We start from the raw sequence: 14,310 nt of genomic DNA, 5'->3' as shown, positions 1-14,310 counted from the left end.
GGCGGGATGGCGGGACCGCAGGCACCAGTAACGCAGGAGGCAAAAGCTCAGCAGGCTGTCCAACCCCCCACTGTTTAAATAGTTTTTCACTACTTTCCCTGCCTGGAAGCTCTCACCACTCCCTTTGTTCTCAGGTGCTTCTGGTTTTCTAAATCAGAATCTATATTTTAAGAGGTCCCAGACATCCCAGGTTTATGGATCAAAAGACTTAATATTATTAAGCTATAAATACTCACCCAAACTAGTTAGCTTTTTTTTTTTAAAGAACGTTGTAAGCTTATCCTAGAATTCACATAAAAATACAAGGGACCCAGAGTAGCCAAAACAATCTTGAAAAGAAAAATAAAGTTGGACGACTCATACTTCCCTATTTCAAAATTTACTACAGAGCGACAATAATCAAAACAGTGTTATTCTAGCATAACTTTAGCCATATGGTCTTACAGAATACAATTAGGAGTCTAGAAATAAACTGATATATCTATGGTCAATTGATTTTCAACAAATGTGCCAAGACCATCCAATGGAGAAAGAATAGCTTTCTCAATTAATGGTGCTGGGATAACTGGAAATCCACATACAAAAGAATGAAGTTAGATCCATACGTCACATCTCATACAAAAATGAACTCAATAAAAATCAGAGACCTTAAGGTACCCAAATGTAAGAGCTAAAACTATAAAATTCTTAGTAGAAAACCTAGATGTAAATCTTTGACCTTGAATTAAGCAATAGTTTCTTAGATATGACATCCAAACCTCAACAAAATAAAAAATAAGTTGAGCTTTTAAGAACTTGTGTTCTTCAAAGGACACAGTTAAGAGAGTGCAAAGACAACCCACAGACTGGGAGAAAATATTTTAAAATTGTATATCTGAGAAGGAACTTGTATCTCTAGAACATACACAGAACTTGTACAACTCAACAATAAAAAGACAAATGATTCTACTTAAAATAGGGCAAAGGATTTGAATAGACATTTCTCCAAAGAAGGTATACAAATGGCCAATAAGCACATACAAAGATGTTTAACAGCATTAGTCATTAGGGAAGTGCAAATTAAAACCACAATGTGATACCACCTTACATCCACTTAAGACAACTAAAAAAATAATTTCTATACAGACAATAACAGTGTTCGAACCCTCACACATTGCTGGTGGGAATGTAAAATGATCCAGTCATTTTGGAAAACATTCTCACAGTTTCTCAAACTATTAAAGTTATCATGACCCAGAAATTCTATTCCTAGGTATATACCCAAGAGAATTGAAAATATATGTCTACACAAAAACCTTACACAGATGTTTATAGCAATATTATTCATAGCGCTACAAAAAAGAAAACAACCCAAAAGTCCATAAACTGATAAAAGGATAAATAAAATGTGGTATATCCACGTAATGAAATACTGCATGCAACCCTATATTTATTGCAGCTTTATTTAAATAGAAAAGAAAAACTTTTTCTTAATATTCTATAATCTTCACTAGGACTTGCTAAGACCATTATTGAGTATGATCTGGCAGTACACAGTGTGAGCTTAGATGATTGTGGCACTTGCATTGTATGTATATACTCTTGTGGAGTACTCACCCATGCTGCATTCATAATGCAAATTAAGGTTTTTCTCTGCAGGAAATGTTCAGTGATTCCAATCTGTTATGTCTGTATATAGAAGGAATAGACTTGGGATAGACCTTGTGACTTCTCACACACTGTCTCAAATAAAGAAGCCATTGCAAATCTCTGAAAATCTTCTGCAAAGACTGTAAAAAAGGCAAACAGACCGAACCACAACCAAGAAGCTGCCATGAGTTTTCAAGTATGTTTTTATTTTATGAATGAAGAGTCACATTCTGATAGAAAATCCAAGAGGCATTTTTCCAAGATACAAACGAAAGGAAGTAAAGAGACACAATGCAGGAATCCCACCAGGAGGCTCAGAGATAACTTACAAATTTTTCTTAAAACACTATGGAAATTTTGGGGCCACACACAAAATGCTAGAGCAATGAAAGTAGTTTTTTTTTTAAAGGATGAATGTTAAAAACATTATATTAAGTAAAAGAAGCCAAACACAAAAGGCCACATATGGTAGGATTCCATCTATTTGAAATGACCAGAATAGGCAAATCCATAGAGACGAAAAGTCGATCAATGATTGCCCTTCCTGAGGGGAAGCAGATTGGGCACTGAACTGCTCCTGGGTAAGGAACTGCCTTTTGGAGTGCTGAACATGTTCTGAAACTAGATTGTGGTGTTGCCTGCCTCCATGAATATATTACAAACTATGGCTGAGCTGGTGGGGCTCAGTGGTTGAGCATCAACCTATGTACCAGGAGGTCAAGGTTAGAGTCCCTGTCAGGGCACATGCCTGGGTTGCAGCCCAACCCGATCCCCAGTGTAGTATGTGCAGGAGGCAGCCGATCTATGATTCTCTCTCATCGTTGATGTTTCTCTCTCTCTCTTTCCCTCTCCCTTCATCTCTAAAATCAATAATACATATTATATATTTTAAAACCATGGAAATGTTCACTTGCAAAAGGTGAATGCTATAGTATATACATTGTATCTCATCAGAGCCTTTTTAAAAAAATGCTCTTGAGACACTCAGCACAGAGTAACCCAGGTTTCCTGCCTGGGGCTCACATGGAACGCAGAACGCTGCACCCAACAATGCCCTCCTGTAGGGATTCCACATTCCACGCCCAACGCCAGCTCTTAACAGACCCTACTGCCTGTTCTACCTCAAGCGGGCAGACCAGCTGTGGCTCAGCTCCCAAGTCGCTCACTCTGGGTAAGGCCACCGAAGTCTCTCACCCTGGGTAGACTCGGAGGACCCCGTCGCCGCCGCCTCGCCCAACGCCGCTGTTGCCTCCGCAGCCCCAGCCTCCGCGCTGCCTTGGCTTCACTGGTCCCGGCACCTGAACCACCAGCCATGACGACCCCGCCGAGACGCTCACAAGCACTGGACAGCTACCACCCTGCCTGCGAGGCTGCCGTCAACCACCAGATACACCTGGAACTCTATGTCATCTATGTGTACAAGTCCATGGCTACTTATTTCGAAGAGAACCAGGTCACCTTGAAGTACGTGGGCAAGTTCTTCTTGGGACAGGCCGCCCAGATGAAGGAGCACGCGGACAGGCTCATCCGCCTGCAGAACCAGCGCAGCGGCCAAACCCGCGTGTACAACGGCAACATCGACACGCCTGACTACAACTACTGGGACAGCGGTCTGAAGGCCCTAGAGCACGCCCTGGACCTGGCCATGAACGTCAACCAGAACCTGCTGCATATCCACCAGCTGGCCGTGGCGAAGAACGACGCCCGCCTGTCGGATTTCCTGGAGCACAACTGTGTGCATGACCAGGTGAAATCCATTAAAGAGCTCAGGGATCATATCAGCAACTTCCCTGTGTTCCCAAGTACCTCGGAAGACAGCCTGGCGGAGAATCTCCTTGACAAGCTCTCCCTGAATGACAAAAAGAACTGAACTGAACTTGGACTGCTTTCCCACGGCCGGAGGGGAGGGATGGGGGTGGTGACTTCCTCTGGTCATGTGATGGGAATGCATGTAGCAATGTTGCCCTTCTGGGTTTTAACATCTTGCAATACAGTTCTTGGCTCCTAAATCAAGTTGTCTGGTTGGTTGGTGTAAAACCCTCGCCTTTTAGGTTTTATAAAGGTATCCCAGAGTCTCTCCACCCACCCATCCCCATGTGCAGCTTGGGATCTCCACGGATGGTGGGAGGAGATATTCCATGGGACCCTGGAAATCACAAAACTAATCTTCCCCTTATAGTGTGGTATATGGGGGTGGGGTGAGGTGGATGGTCTGGGGGCCTGGTGAATGTGGGTGGATATGCATAGAAGTATTTTTAAGAATGGTCTAGCCCGGTATTGGTGGTTCACTGGTTGAGCATGGACATATGAAGCAGGACGTCATGTTTCAATTCCCGGTCAGGGAACATGCACGAGTTGGGGGTTCAATCTCCAGTAGGGGGCGTGCAGGAGGCAGCAGATCAATGATTCTCTAATCATTGCTGTTTCTCTCTCTCCCTTCCTCTTTGAAATCAATTTAAAAATTTTTAAAAATAAAAATAAAATGGTCTAGAATTTATCATAGTAGTTGCCTCTGGGGAAGGAGAGAAGAGAATGGGATTGGGCAAGGATTAAAATAAAGGGGGTGGGTCTTCAATTTGACCAGAAATGTTTTTGTTCATTCAGCTACACATATGTTAATGTATGTTGATTCTGAGTAGCAAGCTGGGGGCTCTGGAAGCAACATGGCAGAGTACCTCTTTGACAAGCTCACCCTGGGCAACAGTGATCATAGGAAATGAACCTTGGACTGGCTTCCCTATAGACACAGAGTTGATAAACTAAAACGGTAACAATGACACTTTGCGAGTCCACGTTCTTTTTTTTACACTATTGCATTTTGTTTTTATAAGAATCTCAAGAAGTAAAAAGGACAGATGTCATCACCATGTCTTTACCAATACGAAAAAAGGAGGCCACGCAGGTACTAGTAAGGAGGTCTGGAATGAAGACATGAACGTGGATCTCTGATGCCACATTTCTGTTCTATTTTTCCAGTTAGCCCACAGGTGTATCAATGGGTTAAGCAAGACTGGGTGGGTATACTGGGGATACAGCCAGATAGCCAGCCCCGGGAGGGAGGGAAATCCCCAACACTCTTAAAGACAACCCTGAGCACTACATTCTCCCCTAATTACAGGTGTGCCTTCCAGCCCAGGGTGGGGATGGCCTCTAAACCTCAGCCAAAATGCTTCTCATATGAAATCAACCTTCAGAATTAGCAACAGAATGTAGAAGCGGTAGCAGGCCACCTCACAGGAAGGCAGCCCACACCTGCACACCTGACTTCCTCTGTTCGGGCTCTCTCTCTCCCACACAGGCAGCAAGGTTTTGCCTGAGTTGGCACTGAATACCTATGAGACCTCAGAACTGGAAATCCCCAGAGAGATGACAGTCTACCATCCACCCAGATGGCTTCACTGTCAGTGACTTCTCTCCAGACACAATAGGTAATGGGTGTGGCTGAAAAATACACATGTGCTGCCTCCAAATCCAGCTCACCTAGACAGAGAAACCCAGTGTTTTTCCCATGCACAGGGTACAGTAATCTATATACCAAATCATTGCCTGTTGAGGTCTCTTTAATGGGATCTAAAGCCACCCAGTCTGGCTCCGTCTTGGCCACTGGGCCCCTCTTTATCTCATCTTTTCCCTTCCTGTGATTCAGAGGGATTCCCCAGGATAATGCAGGGAAATCTACTTAGCCTGACATCCTCTTATTTTACCTGGGAAAAAGGATTTCCTCACCTGCAAGACTCAAAGAGAATTGTGATTACACTCCAGGGCCTATTACAAGCCACTACTTGTAGTATCACATTTCCCAGCTTTTCTTCAGGAATCCCTGCCAGGGAAGTCAAGATGCAGCAGCAGCTCAATTGTTTCTCTCCTCGTTCTCCAGCAAGACAAAAGTAAATGTTCTAAATCCCCCCTTTTAGGTTAAAACTCCCATTTAAATATGTGGGGCAGTGGTGGAAAGAAGTGAGAAACATTCAGATTAATGAAGTGGGCCCCGTTGCACTTTCCAATGTCTTGACTTTGTCCATCCATGTAAGTTTCCTCATTTTCCCACCCTCCACTGCCATAAACCTCTCAAAAGGGCTGGGCAAACTTCTTCTTCTTTTTTTCCTTGGGAAAATGTATTATTCTAATAAAACTTTATTTTTTCAAACATGGCCACAGAGGCAGGACCTCGTGTTTAACACACACACATACTTATGGATTTTTAAAAATATAAACCAAAGTTTACGAAAAATTTTTTCCACTTTTTGTTTTTGTAATCCCATTAGCACAGGGACTTTGGCAGCAGGTGGGAGTGAAGGGCAGCTAAAGCTGCCACTGGGCAGTCACCGGGCACAGGAGGAGAGCACCAGCCTGGGAGTGGCTTCACTCACACACGCAGGAATACTCACCTACTGGTCAGCCACACCACACACACAACACAGATGCAGATGTCTACCCAGCATCAATCTCAGCCCTGTAGTGATGTGCTCCACTCTGGGTAAGCCCAATATGTGAAAACCCAGGGTCTGTAACAACCAACCAAAGGCTCCCCTGAACACTGGAAGTCAGTCCTGCAGTCAGTGCTGGGTTGCCGTGGCGACCCAGCACTGACTGCCAAGGGGGCTGTGGATCAGGCCTGGAGAGAGGCCCGGAGAGAGAGGCAGGATCTGATCAGCAGCCTCCGTGGCAGCTGTTGATCAGCTGTTGCCTCTCTCTCTCTGGGCTTCGCCAGCAGCTGTGCCTCTGTTTCTCTCGCGGGGGCTGTTGATCAGCCCGCCTCTCTGATCAGGTCTGGAGATAGGCCCAAAGATGCTGACTGGCATAGAAGCTGACCAATCAGAACCAAATCTGGGTGAACTGTGAGGAGCCAATGGCTGCCTAGGAGGCGGAGCTTTTGATGCTGACTGGCATAGAAACCAGCCAATCAGAACCAAATCTGGGTGAACTGCAAAGGCAGAACCTAAGGTAGGGGCTGAGGAGGGGTTTTAAGGGCAACAGTTGTTTGGTGTAAGGTGTAAGAAAGTGGTTCAATTTTTTTAATAACTGGTTTTGCAGTATAGTACATATGGCTGGCTATCAGTCCAGATATAAGGGTTATGTATTTTTGTCTGCCAAAAGCATCTCCTCCTACTAAAAAAGCCCCCCCCCCAATTTAAGCAATCCTTTCCTATATAATCTATCTATACTAATAAAAGGGTAATATGCTAACTAGACGGGGTCAACCAGCCATCTTCCAGATGTCCGACTTCCTTTCAGACAAAGCCATGGTGGTGGGGGCTGAGGCAGACGCAGTTGGGGTGAGATCAGGCTGGCAGGGGAGAGCAGTTGGAGGTGACCAGGCTGGCAGGGGAGGGCCGTTGGGGACAAGCAGGCCAGCAGGAGAGGGCAGTTGGGGGCAAGATCAGGCCAGCAAGGGAAGGGCAGTTGGGGGTGACCAGGCCGGCAGGGGAGGGCAATTGGGGGCATTAGGCAGGCAGGCAGGTGAGTGGTTAGGAGCCAGTGGTCCTGGATTGTGAGAGAGATGTCCGACTGCCGGTTTAGGCCTGAGGGGTCCCAGATTGGAGAGGGTGCAGGCCGGGTTGAGGGACACCCTCTAGTTAATAAATAATGGTATAAGAATAAACTCTTGTGTTTCTCTTACAACTATAAACCTACTTTTACCCTACCCTGCATATTGTTTTGTTGTTGTTGTTGTTCCAGTCTTAAGGCTTTCTCATATTCCAATATAGCTTTTAGAGCTACATCAGTAAACCAGGAAGAAGAAAGAAAAAAATTGTTCCAGATTTGGCTATTAGAAACCCTTTTAATTGGCTTTTGTGTGCCTTTGACATACTCTCATCAATGTGTGTGTGTGTGTGTGTGTGTGTAGCAGTTCCTGACTTTCTGGCACTACAAGATGCTCTAAGCTCATGATGCATTTTCTTTGCCTCAGCCACTTCTCTAGAGAGCCCTAGTTCCTGTTATTGGATAAATGGTAATATTTAGAAACTAAGATCCTGGCAAACTAGTGAGTTTTTAACTGGACAAGTGCTCATAAAATTCTATTATTTCTGGTCTTTCTTAAAAATATTGACTGGGCCCTGTTCCCATGGGAACTTTCATATGGAGCCAAGTTTCAGCTGCCACCTTAAGGCAATTACTTTCTTCAATTCACCACAAGTACATGCCATTTAAGAAATATAGCTTAGGTGCCCAAATGTGCCCTTTAGTGATTTAAAGTACCCGCTGGGCTCTGCAGGTACTAACTTTTGTGTTGTTGTACCTAGATTGTTCTGTCTCAAGCATCATGGAAAGTGAAGGAGTCAATAACTTGGATGAGTCCTATCCCTTGGGTTGGTGTGCTCTTGTATCTCTGGGCCTCTGATGGTATTTGGGAGGTGAAACTTGGGTTCTTGGGCTCTCTGTTTCCTTGCTTATAAGTAAAAATAACTCAACTTACAGCTCAATCTACAGGTGTCTTTGTCAATGTCTTTCCCCCTTATTGACCAAAGCATTCAGCTACTTTTACCTTTTTTTATCATTCCATATCATGATAACAAATTACCTTGATATTTTGTAGACTTTAAATGCAATACCAGGCAAGATATATAAGAAGTGACAGACCAAAAGTCTCAGATAAAACTAAGATGCTTGAATCATGCTTTTTACTGAATGATTTAGAACAGTGAGACTTTTACTGAATGATTTAGAACAGTGAGACTCGAGGAGAGGGAGAGGGAGAGGGAGAGGGAGAAGAAGGAGGAGAAGGAGGGAGGGAGTGAGGGAGGGAGGGAGGGAGGGAGAGAGAGAGAGAGAGAGAGAGAATGGATATGCTATCAGGATGGAAGGACCATGCAGCCTAAATCCTGTGTCATGCAGTGTTCCCATGCCCATGTCCATTCTCTCCCTACTGTTTTAGTCTCCCCCACTTTGTATGGTTATCAGGACAAGTGATAAAGTTGGCTAGAGCCAATATACATCTGCTCTGTCAGAGAGACCCAGGGACAAGTCCTAGTGTACAGGGCAAAGGACACGTAGGACCAGATTTGGTGTCACCAATGGGTAACTGTTCTAAGGTTGTAACAAGTGTCATCAATACGTAGTGTCTACTTGGTCCTTTTGTTCCTTCCTATTCAGAACACATATTCTGCCTACTTTATCCATCTCTAATAAGTATCACAAGAATGATCTATACTTCATTTTGTCTATATTTGTTTTTCTTCTCTATTGCACAATATCCTTAAACCAACAGCAAACACTTCCTCATCATCTAATCTATTCTTCAGAGATAAATTGGCCAAGAGAGGTGGCATGAATCTTTTTCAGGGTATTGTTAGGTTGGATCCTGTCATGGCTCTGTTGACTGAAACCTTTGTGGCCCATCTCAATAATCATCTAGAAACCCTCTCAAGAGCATTTTCTTCAAGTACCTTGACTCCTTAGCCCCAAGTGCCTTGAGGAAATCACTCTCTTTGGTGATCTAGAAAGGGGAGAAATGTAATCATCCTAAAAGGGGGACTCTCTGATCAGTTGCTCCACCTCTGTATTGGGTCTGATACAATAGATTAGGTCCAGGCGTCTCTTGAAGGAAGAAAGGTAGGGATAGGAGATCAATTTCTTAAGCTAAGAGTTAATGGAAAGTTGAAGGTATGAATACATAGGGTGTAGACATAGATGCAGAGAGTTTTAAGAAGCCTTTGGAAGTTCATTGAATAGCTATTTATGAGAACAAAAAAAAATGGAGGCAGCATGGGACTGGTTAGGTGTAGTCCTGAAAATGCAATATTAAGCAGTCATTAAAATTAAGTTTGCTTACCAGACTTATTGTGGTTATTTTATCATAAGGAATATAAATGTTGAGTCACTATGTTGTACACCTGAAACTAATATATTATCTGTCAACTATACTTTAAAGAAATTTTATTTTTAAAATATGTTTTTATTGATTTCAGAGAGAGGAAGGGAGAGGGAGAGATAGAAACATCGATGAGAGAAAAACATCGATTGCCTGCCTCCTGCATGCCCCCTACTGGGAATTGAGCCTGCAACCTGGGCATGTGCCCTGACTGGGAATTAAACTGTGACCTCCTGGTTCATAAGTAGGTATGTCAACGATACTTTAATAAAAACAATAAAATTACGTTTTCTCAGGCAAGTACAGCCTTGCCCATTAGGAGAGTAGTCAAGAAATGGCTCAAGGCCAGTAGATCCAAGGACCAAAAAAAAGCAAAAACCCCATCCCTATTTTCAGAAAGGGGAATGACCAGGTGTCCTTCTGGTGAAGACAACTGTGTGCTTCACAACCAGGCATTTAAACCACCTTCCTTCACAATTTGTTCTGAAAGAATCTTTTCTTCACAAACAATTTCCTCTGATCAGAAAGAACCACCACTATTTTATCTGGAGGTTACCAATAGGGACTGACTGGAAAAGAACCTACTGGAAAAGGCGATAAAGAAAACTAGAAGTCTGAAGTGTTTGGGATCGGAGAAGTGAAGGAAAGAATAGTCTATTGATAAAAAAAATCATGATCTAGATTACTGTCTGAGAGATGGTGAGCTTTCAGCTGAACCCCGAGAGAAGGAGAAGAGCTAGCTCGACAAATGTGAAGGGGAAAACAACATGAGATAGACGTCCAGATCATGGCCTGCAGGAACCAAGGATAAAGGCAAGAGAGGGAGTTCATCTGGCATGAAGGGCAAAAGGTGTGTAACTCAAGGTGAAATGATAAAAGATGAAGTTTGGGAGACAGCTTAAGGCCAAGCATGGAGTTTTTATGTTTAAGTAAAAGGCATTTGGAGGAAACAGCAGCTTTGGGTCTTCACTTCAGGAGAGGGTTGATAAATCCCTTCCTGGAGAGATCCTGGGATGCTGAGGGTGCCCAGTGATGGATACCTGGGATGAATATTAAAACGGAAACCAATGACCTTGTGTTTGAAGAGGCAGAGAAAGCATTCTCTCTAATCAGGCTAGTGCAGTGGTCAGCAAACTCATTAGTCAACAGAGCCAAATAACAGTACAACGATTGAAATTTCTTTTGAGAGCCAAATTTTTTAAACTTAAACTATATAGGTAGGTACATTGTTATTAACTTAATTAGGGTACTCCTAAGGCTTAGGAAGAGCCACACTCAAGGGGCCAAAGAGCCGAATGTGGCTTGTGAGCCGCAGTTTGCTGACCATGGGGCTAGTGGCTTCAAAAAGTTCTGTATAAGGTCTCGCTGTCCTTTTCCTTTTCATACTAGAGTTTGACTATTGTTGCAATTGGCTGCTTTAGAAGCGTGTGAGTCCAGATGTCAGAATGTCAGAAGCCCCTGGTGGTGCCGGCCCAAGTATTTTAGAGCAACATCAAAGAGATGCAGGGTTGTACCTTTCCTCTCAGAGAAAGAACATCAGACTCAGCTCTGGTACTTTTTGCCTCTCTTTAGAAAACTTCACTGTTTTTGTCAAACAATTGGAAGAAGGAAGTTTATCAGCAACCCCTAAAGTTTAAAAGATGCGAATGTACCTTAACCAACCATTCCTGGGGAATGCACATGTATCAAGACAGAATCAAGGAACAACGGTGAGGTTGTATGGTGTAGCATTTAGTCACCTGACTCAACTAACAAAACATGACCACTCTCCCCAGACCTCCTTGTGTTCATAGGAAGATGTGAAGAGGGGTCTTTTGGAAATTCCCCAAACTCCAAAACTGATAGCCTCACCATCACTGTCTGCCTTGAATCCACGAGGTCTAATTTGAAATTGCCTTTTATCTCTGCTTATGTTTCTCACTATAAGAACAAGTCCTCTGCTCCAGTTTCCTGGGACACGCCGCATCCTTCACACTCTAATCCTCATAAGGCTGTCTGTGAACTTCCCTTCTTCTGTCCCCTTCTGTTGACCTTCCCCAACTTTTTAATTTCTTCCTCTGTGCTATTTGGAATTCATTATCAGCACCATCTCCTATGTTCTCAAACTCTTGCCTGAACACTCCCTTTACCTTCTTGCTCTCACTGCAATCTGAAATTCCTCCAAAGGCACTACTTCCCCTGTAGTGGTCCTCTTCCCTTCATGCCAAATGAACTCCCTCTCTTGCCTTTGTCCTTGGTTCCTACAGGCCCTGATCTGGGCATCTATCTCATCTATCTCATGTTGTTTTCCCTCCACATCTGTCAAGCGAGCTCTTCCCCTTCTCTTAAGGCACTACTTCCCCTGCAGGCCTCTCAAGTCATCCTTATGCCCCCCCCCCCTCCACACACACACACATACAGTATCACTGGGCCTGAAGGTAAGACAGATGTCCTCCTTCCTTGTTGATACTTCCAGGCCATTCTTTCGCCTGTCCCTCATCCCTTAAATCTTCTAGTCTAAAAAGTAATGCCACCATATTAGGCTCCCCACTATCCCTTCTTGTTTCGGTTGTCTAGGGACCTCCACCCCACATTTCTTGACTATTTTAGCTCCTGGCTGATGGCAATCTTCTCCAATATTAGCCCTGTTCTAATTCTTGGTCATTTCAATATCCACATAGATGATCCCTCCACAACTTGACCTCTTACTTTTTTGCTTCTTCTCCTCCCATGATCTTGTCCTCTAATATATTCAGCCACTCATTGCTATAGTCATATCATAGACCTGGTCATCTGTGATAAAAATTCTCTCTCTGTAATCTCTAATTCATGTATCAGACTCTTTGACCACAACCTCCTCTTTTTCTAGTTCATTCTCTCTAATGTCTTGATGACAAAAACCTTTTACAGTAACTCCTCTGGGAAATCCAATCACTTGGTCCAACAACATTTTCACTGCATCTCAACTCTTTGATCTCAGGTTCAATCCCATGGTAAATGATGATAATCATTTTCTTGTATACATTTCCACCTGACCTGACCCTCTTGTTATACTTGGGAAAAACAACCTAACCAAATCATTTCTCCCCTATACTAGACCTATACCCATTCAGTTATATGTGGCTACAGAAAACCTCAACCATACTAAGTGCACTTAAACTTAATGAGTATAACTTTTAAGTGGGCCCTTAGTACTTCCAACAATCATACAATCTTTCCCTATTCTTTCTCTCCTACTCTTCTTGTCCATCATTCATATACTAGAGGCCTGATGCACGAAATTCGTACAAAAGTAGGCCCTCGCAGCCACAGCTGACTCGCAGACCGGTGGCCCTGCCCCCTGCCCCACTGGTCATTCTGGAAGGTTGTCTGGAAAGTTGTTCTGGAGGGTCATTCAGCTGTCTGGTCTAATTAGCATATTAGCTCTTTATTATATAGGATTCTCCTCTAATATCTGTAAGCTTTTGCTACATAGCAAGCCATCCCAATACATATTTGGCTTAAAGCAGTAATTATTTTATTTGCTTACTAGAGGCCCGGTGCATGAAAATTCATGCACTGGGGGCGGGGGGGAGCCCTCAGCCAGGCCTGCCCCCTCTCACAGTCTGGGAGCCCTCAGGGGATGTCCTACTGATGGCCTAGGCCGCTGTCTGGCCTCCCTCTGCAGGAAGGTGACAGGGCTGATCAGGGGAAGGCACCGCCCCCATCACTCCACTACTGCTGCCACTGCTGGCTGTGGTGGCTGCAAGGCTTGAGCCCTGTGCCTCACAGCCACCGGGGCTCACGGCTGCCTGAGCCCACAGCTGCCATGAGCCCACGGCTGCCATGAGCCCCAGGCCTCGCAGCTGCTGTGGCTTTGTCTGGATGGACGTCTGGAAGACGTCCGCCCTAATTAGCATATTATTCTTTTATTAGTACAGATGATTTTGTGGATCAGCAATTTGGGTCAGGATCAGTTGGGTAGTTATGGACTCAGTGTCACTCATGTAACTGTGGTCATTTGGTGACTCAAGTGCGGGCTGGTTGGTCTAAAACGGCAGTTGAAGAAAGGGCATGACTTAAAAAAAGGTGACATGAGAGGTAGGAGAATTCTAGGCAAGAGCCATAATATGAGGTATTTTCAGGAACAAGTTGTAGAGCAATTTGAATGGTATAGCGGAGCCATATGTTACAATATAATATAGTGGGAATATGGTAAATGCATAGGAAGTGTCATGTTTGGAATTATCATAAAGCACGATCAAGCCCCAGGTCCACCAGATGTCCCAAAGAATACATGAAACCAGACTAGTTTGACAATATGATGAGCTTTCCTTATGCATTTTGGTTCTTGCATTTACTCCTCTTACTAAATTACATATTATTTTCTTCATTCTTAATTCTGTATAGGTTTAAGAAATTAAAAGTGTTGTGCCAATAGATTTTTTTTTCCCTGATTTTAATAGTTTCATCAAGAGCATAATTCTGGCTTGTTGGATTTTTGCTCTGCTATTATGTTTCTATCACACCACTTCCTCTGGTTATTTATACCTCATCTATAGCATTCAGACATTAAAACAAAAGCTTTTGAAACTTATGTGAGAAGTTTAAAGGAAGAGCTCCCTATATATTGTAAAAACAGACAAGGTCACTGCTTAGTCAACCTTTCTTACAAAAGAGTTTAGTGATAACAGCTAAATTAGAGCTCTGATCAACCACAACTCATGATGGGCTCTGTTGATGGGTGCCCTTGGTAGACCTGAAAGTGATGTCCTAAGAAATTATTATACTGCTGTTCCATAAGCCAAAATTGTATCCAAAGATGTAGCCTCTTGATCAGTCCACATATTTGACTTCTTACTCTCAGTCATGATCTCCAGTGTATCTATCATACTCCCAACATGTATGTG

At 43.6% G+C, this 14,310-nt stretch overlaps 1 protein-coding gene across 1 annotated transcript; it reads left to right on the top strand.

The window, feature by feature from the left end:
- Positions 1-2,941: 2,941 nt before the first annotated feature.
- Positions 2,942-3,499, top strand: LOC102261066 (ferritin heavy chain). Its single transcript, XM_005884511.1, has one exon. It carries the CDS (start codon positions 2,942-2,944, stop codon positions 3,497-3,499), a length of 558 nt encoding a protein of 185 aa, XP_005884573.1.
- The last annotated feature ends 10,811 nt before the right edge of the window (positions 3,500-14,310 follow it).

This window comes from Myotis brandtii, unplaced genomic scaffold (assembly GCF_000412655.1).
Source record: "Myotis brandtii unplaced genomic scaffold, ASM41265v1 scaffold834, whole genome shotgun sequence".
Classification (NCBI taxonomy): domain Eukaryota; kingdom Metazoa; phylum Chordata; class Mammalia; order Chiroptera; family Vespertilionidae; genus Myotis; species Myotis brandtii.
Note: the sequence above shows the minus strand (reverse complement) of the source record. Positions and strands in the feature narration are given on the sequence as shown.

Bases quoted from the DNA above. Each gene is read 5' to 3' on its own strand.
- LOC102261066 (XM_005884511.1), top strand. From the start codon at position 2,942: ATGACGACCCCGCCGAGACGCTCACAAGCACTGGACAGCTACCACCCT.